Here is a 6,757-nt window from a genome sequence, read left to right as displayed (position 1 = left end):
GTGTAATTAACTAATTGATAGATTGATAAATAGATAAGAAGGGCAAATAGGTCATAATCAATTATTTATAGTAAGGAAAGTAAAAATTGTAGTATAAAAATCATCTCCAAAGAATAAGATTACACATTTGTTCCATTCAAGGAAAATAAGCATTGATCAATGAACAACCTTCATTTTAAATGACACTTTTATAATAACTCACTTGCATATATTTTGGAAATTAAGTTTATTTAAAGATTTCCATAACAAAATTTAAGTCTGAAGTAATACCAAAACCTATAATCGCATCCGTTTCGATAAACAACTTTTTTCATTCTTGCACTGTTTCAATAAATCTTTTATTTGACAAAGATTTCACGCAAAAGCTATTTATTTCTAACTAGTGATAATTACAATTGACTATGACACTACGTAACTAAAACTAATTGTGGAAAAATGAATATACTTGAAGCATTCGATTAATTTATGAACGGTTTTCTTTGTTGGTTACTTATAAAAAGATAATATGTGTACTTCACTAAAAACTTCTTTTTCAAAAGCATATAACACAATTTAAAGATTTATTATATACACGAAAACGGTACCCGTGCGTTGCAGCGGTAATGGAGTTGTGGCGAGCAGCGGTAGTGGCGGTGGTGGCGGTAGCGGCGGAGATTGATGGTGGTGGCGGTGGTATCGGTGAGTAGTGGAAGTTATTGATGTAATGTTGTTATGATGTATGATACATAATGCATTACAATGTTTACATTGTTGAAACTTAAAATCAATATTGAAATTTTAAGTTCAATGTTGAAAATCAAAAATAAATTTGCTTTATAATATACGAGAGTAAGTACCCACGCGTTGCAGCGGTGAGATGGTGGGGGTGATAGGTCATAGAGTGTGATAGCCAAATGCCTTAACAGTACGGGTTCCGTCTTCGAATTTAAAAATTCATCAAAAGTATATCGAATGACATCTCTAATGAAAGAGCATGAAATTTTAAGAATACCCATATAATTTTTATAGTTTATCGATATACGGCTTTTGAGATAAAAGATTTTGAATGAATTGGAAAAATAAATGATTTAAGGAGGAGAGAAACAAAAATGGTTGGTTGAGATTTTAGGAGAGAGAAAGGGTAATATAGTTATTTTAGGTAAATATAGAATTGATAGAAGAACATTTTGGAAATGTAAATGTTGAAACTTAAAATTTAGACAATGACTTTTTGCTTTATAATAGTATAAAAATATAGATAATATAGTATAGATCTATATATTAAAGCCATAGTTTAGGATATATAAATTTTGGTAATTTGGTATTTTGGTGTATATAAATTTTGGTTTAAAGTCAATCAAAGTACACTTATTTTTCCAAAAGTAAGTATGCACGTGAACATTTGTTACATTTAAAGTCAAATTCAAGGTAATTAATCTTATTGGCATAAACTCATAATCATATCACTAGGTAACTTAATAATCCTTTAAATAAACAACTTAAACTATGAATTAAAGAATTATTATTTAAATGCACTTCAAACTCTTAATTGTTTTAAATCTATATTGTATATATATTTAAAAATGACAAAATGAGTCAAGCGTGTCGGATAACATGTTAATAAAAATGGGATGCTGTGTTGAGTCGACTAGTCGAGTCAAACACTTTGGGACAAAATGAGTTGGGCCAACTTAACCGGTTGGCTTCTTTTGGAAAAATTAGTAAAGTTCCTTTACAAGTTTTAATAAATAAAATATAAATTATTTAATTAATGAACATTTTGTTTGTTGGCCCATTGATGTGTGTAGGTAACGCATGAACCTGGTTACAAATGATAAATCGAGTGAGTACGATTGATAGATTACTCAAATGTTTAAGATACGATGAATGATAAATGGAAAATGATTAATCTTTTTAAAACAATAAAAAGGTAATATGTGAATTTTACTAATTATATTTCTTAATTTTACTGCATAATTTTTTCACATGTCTTTATCTAATACGAGTAGTTAGTAAGATTTTTAAGATATTAATTTATTAGGATTTATCATTTCCCTTAATCTATATCATGATTCCCTATAGATAACTCTTTTTATGTTTGACCATATATGGTTTTACGGCCCTTATGTTGGGACCGAGTAGATGTGAACATCAAGCTTTAATTTAAGCTTAGATGTGAAATTCTTAAATGTTAGTTTCTTAATAAATAAATATTTGGTGTGTTTGGTTTAAAAAGAATGAAATTTTTTTAAGGAATTGGAATCTGAAAGAATAGAATTTGACGAAATGTTTTTGATTTTTTTAAAATTTAAGTGACGTAAGGAATGCAATTTCTTCTTTCATCCCCAAAGAATGGAGATTCCATCAAATGATTGAATGTTTATATTCCCACGGAATGAGATTCCTCCTTCTTTGAACAGCCAAACGCACTAAAGAATGAAATTTAATTCCAATTCCATCAGATTCAATCAACTTTTGTGAAACAAACGCGACCTTAATATGTGACTATTATATAAGCTTAGGTTCAACAACATCCCTTATAAAACTGACATAATTTTTTTATAGGTTTTGTTAAACAAAGTCCTAAAGTCTATTTTTATTAAGGTGCATTAATTAATTGTACATTTACTATAAAATTTAAGGGACCGACATTTAATATGAAAATATACAACTCTTGAATGGCTTCGTTTAGTATCTTCTATTTTTTTTAAAAAAATTATAGAAACAAAAATAGATACATCAACTGTAGGGTCACTAAAATTTGAAGAAGCCCCATCAGTACAGCCTAGTAGCCTCCTCCTTCCAACTTCCTAAAAATCTCTACTCAATTTCCTAACCATTAAATACTATCCCCACTATAGCCTCTTCCTTTTTCTTTTTGTCTTTCTTCATTACCATCTTTTTTATACTAGTCTTTTTGTCATGTGACATCATAGTACTTCCACCAACAAAAATGTCTGGTTTTCTTAATGATCAACTCTCAAAGAAAACCTCAATTTTTGGTCTAAGATTATGGGTTGTTGTTGGTATTTGTGTTGGTGCAACTATTGTTATCTTAATGTTCTTAATCTCACTTTATTTCACCTCTAAAAAAACCAAAATTCTGTCAACAAATGCTATTCCAAATGTTTCTAAAGAAATCCATGAAATCCGGGTCGAACCGACCCGAACCCATTTCCAAGAAAGTAGTCCAAACAATACCCATATGCCACAAAACCATAACTTGGGTCAAAAACCATTTCAAGAAAATGAGTCTTTACTTGAAGATAAAAATAGTAACAATAATAGCACTAATTTGAATGGATATCAAAAGATACAGGTTGAGTTAGGGAAGAAGAAACACAGGGTTTCTTACCCGGAAAAAGGTGGATTCGGGTCGGGTGGTGATCAAAATGGGTTTGTTTCGGTTCAGCCCGAGGTTTCACATTTGGGTTGGGGACATTGGTATACTCTTAGAGAGCTTGAGATAGCAACAAATGGATTTGATGATGAGAATGTGATTGGTGAAGGTGGTTATGGGATTGTTTATTGTGGGGTTTTGGAGGATAAGTCTACTGTTGCTGTTAAGAATTTGATGAATAACAGGTTTGTTAATTATATACATATATATATGTTTTATACACACACTAATTTAATTTCTAATATGACAATATTTAGGATGTAACATAAATGAATTTTGTGTTAGAAGTTTGTGGGGAGATAACATGTAGCTTTTGCTCATTTATACCAAGTAGAAGTAGCTATAGACCTATAGTGTACAACTGTGTGATGATATATACACACAACAAATTTGTATATAGTTAATAATCGCCCACCTTTCAGCAAGTGTGTTCCTTGATGTCCCATATTTCCATCTCAATACTCTGTTAAGCTATTGCCATTCTTAGTTCATATCATTCCATTTCCATATGGATGTTGTAGTAACTCATGAATTGTGTTTTCCGGTTTTTATGGCTATCTTATAATCGAACCTCACGCTCTGATAAAAATTGCGTGAAGAGTGAGTCTTGTGTGACCACTGTTTTTGGTGATGAATATTTATTCTGATTCTGATCAGTAACTCATGTATTGTGTTTTCTTGTTTTTTTTTTCGCAATCCCATAATTGAACCGCACCCACTGATATCAAGTTATACTAACATGATCGATAATAGAATGAAAATAACAAAGTAAATATTTTAAGAGGTCTTAAAGTGAAGATATGCTTTATATATATATATATATATTGTAGTTTAAATTTATAGATAGATCAATAAGTTATGTTTGATATGTCCTCACACAGTCACACGATTTGGTTAATCTTTTCATCATTGATGAAATTGTTTGGTGTCATACTTATTCTTGTCTTTCTTAATAATTGATTTCTATAGAGGACAAGCTGAAAGGGAGTTTAAAGTTGAGGTAGAAGCAATTGGGCGTGTACGTCACAAGAATTTAGTCAGGTTGCTTGGATATTGTGTTGAAGGAGCTCACAGGTAAAGCCTACCATTAGTATTGATTTTGCTTATAGTTGGAGTAATAACTTTTTTCACTTCAAAATTACATACTTTTGATTATAGTTAGAATAATAAATACTTCTTTTCATGTTTAGGATACTTGTTTACGAGTATGTAGACAACGGCAACTTAGAACAATGGCTTCATGGAGATGTAGGCCCCACAAGTCCTCTTACATGGGAGATAAGAGTGAACATTATACTTGGAACTGCCAAAGGGTATATGGTTGATTCAAAGTTTTAGTCTTTTTGCCAAAGGATATATGCTTGATTAAATATTTCATTGTTTTTACAAGTAAGCTTAATATCTTAATGACAATTTACAGGTTGACCTATTTGCATGAAGGCCTAGAGCCCAAAGTTGTTCATCGTGATATCAAGTCAAGCAACATTTTGCTTGATAGGCATTGGAACCCAAAAGTCTCAGATTTTGGTTTGGCCAAGCTTTTGGGCTCAGAAAGCAGTTATGTCACAACCCGAGTCATGGGAACTTTTGGGTATGTTTGTTAATTTCATGTTTATGGTCTTCTAGAGGTGGCAATTTCACCCTTTCATATCTTTATGGAACGGGGTTCAAGTTATATTTATCTAGACTATCCGGAGCAATAAGACGCTCTTGAGCGTTTCCTGGTCCCACCTCCAATCACGCCCTCTTTCTCCTTCTATTTTCTCACGCCCTCTGCTTGTTTTTGACCAAGAATGTCCCTCGGGGCACTGTTCGGGGCGTTCTGAGGGGGAAAAAGTGAAATTGAAGGCTTGAGCACGCCTTTCTCCTCACAGCCTAATAGTTTCAGATGCATACAAAAAAACTTCATTAAAAAGGAAATGGGTCAAAAAAGTCCCCAAAAGTATCTTTTTGATGTATGATACCCCTAAATCATTTTATTTATTGTATTGTTGAATGAATACAATCTTAGTAATCTTTATTTGCATAATAGTTAAGTAATTATCTGATAAATATGTGGATTAATAATATAAACTTAACCCCACCTGTTCCAACCGCAGTAACCTCACCTATTTTATCCAAACCCATTATGACCTGTTAAACAATCTGCGCATTTTGTTACCTATGTCTTTTATGTTCCCTAATAACACAGAATTGTCTATTTTTCTAAATAGGTATGTTGCACCTGAGTATGCTAGTACTGGCATGTTGAATGAAAGAAGCGATGTATACAGTTTTGGAATTCTTATTATGGAGATAATAAGCGGTAGAAACCCTGTAGATTATAGCCGGCCTCAAGGAGAGGTTTGTTCTGATATCTGTTCATTTTACTGTGGTTTTTGTATGTCAGATAAATTCTAAATTAGAATAGCACAGGTGAACCTCGTTGATTGGCTTAAAACAATGGTAACAAATAGGAACGCAGAGGGGGTTTTGGATCCTAACATACCCGAAAAACCTTCTTCAAGAGCATTGAAACGAGTTCTTTTAGTAGCATTGCGATGTGTGGATCCAAGTGCTCAAAAGAGGCCGAAGATGGGTCATGTGATTCACATGCTTGAGGCTGATGATTTTCCCTTCCAAAGTGTAAGTTTCTTGTGCCAATACTATTGATACGAGTCAATTTGAAATGTTAGGATAAACATATTATGTTTTTGATTATCCAAAATCAGTAGTGAGTAATCGATTTCATACTAGTCGCAACAAAGCTCAATATCAACGGTCAAGCTTATTTTTATTTTACAGACTTATACTCTACTCTCACAACCTTTTTCACAAGCTTGCAATTTTTCTGGTCATGTTATGTGTTAGTAATTACTTAAAAAGACTTCCCAATTCTATCCCCAATATTCTATTTCATTACAATTGATTATTTGGTTCTACTTTTTAACAATCAATCGCTGTCATGGATTTCCTCTATTAACAGGACCGGAGAGGAAGTCGCGAAACGGGAAGGGAGAAGTCATTTGAGAAACGACACATTGAGTCAGGTGATAGTAGTGGATATGAAAGTAGCATTCAAACCAACAAATCAGAATGGAAAATACAACACCAGTAGAATGTACTTCATTGAGAGCTGACATTTGTGAATAATGTTGTCCATTCATCCCCATCATGTAAGTTTACACGTGTTCACGACTACTTGATCATTGTAGATTCCATAGCAACCTCATCGGTTTCCAAAGTTCTCGTTTATAATGCTTGTTTGTTTCATTGATGATGTGTTTTTGGTTTGTGTTTATATGTGTATATTGTTGGTGGGAAAACAAGAAAATAGAAATGGAATTTTGACTTGTTTTTGTAATTGAATGAATTTGAACACATGATACTTTGGTAACC

General features: G+C 32.3%; 1 protein-coding gene across 1 annotated transcript; it reads left to right on the top strand.

Annotated features, from left to right (window-relative positions):
• Nucleotides 1-2,880: 2,880 nt before the first annotated feature.
• On the top strand, nucleotides 2,881-6,757 carry LOC122607027 (probable serine/threonine-protein kinase At1g01540). The gene is made up of 7 exons (XM_043779946.1): nucleotides 2,881-3,564; nucleotides 4,349-4,453; nucleotides 4,570-4,692; nucleotides 4,800-4,970; nucleotides 5,593-5,722; nucleotides 5,795-6,004; nucleotides 6,345-6,757. The coding sequence occupies exons 1-7, from the start codon at nucleotides 2,933-2,935 to the stop codon at nucleotides 6,474-6,476; spliced, it is 1,503 nt and encodes a 500-aa protein (XP_043635881.1). The 5' UTR covers nucleotides 2,881-2,932; the 3' UTR covers nucleotides 6,477-6,757.

This window comes from Erigeron canadensis, chromosome 7 (genome assembly GCF_010389155.1).
Source record: "Erigeron canadensis isolate Cc75 chromosome 7, C_canadensis_v1, whole genome shotgun sequence".
NCBI classification, from domain to species: Eukaryota; Viridiplantae; Streptophyta; class Magnoliopsida; order Asterales; family Asteraceae; genus Erigeron; species Erigeron canadensis.
This window is presented reverse-complemented; position numbering and strand designations above follow the sequence as displayed.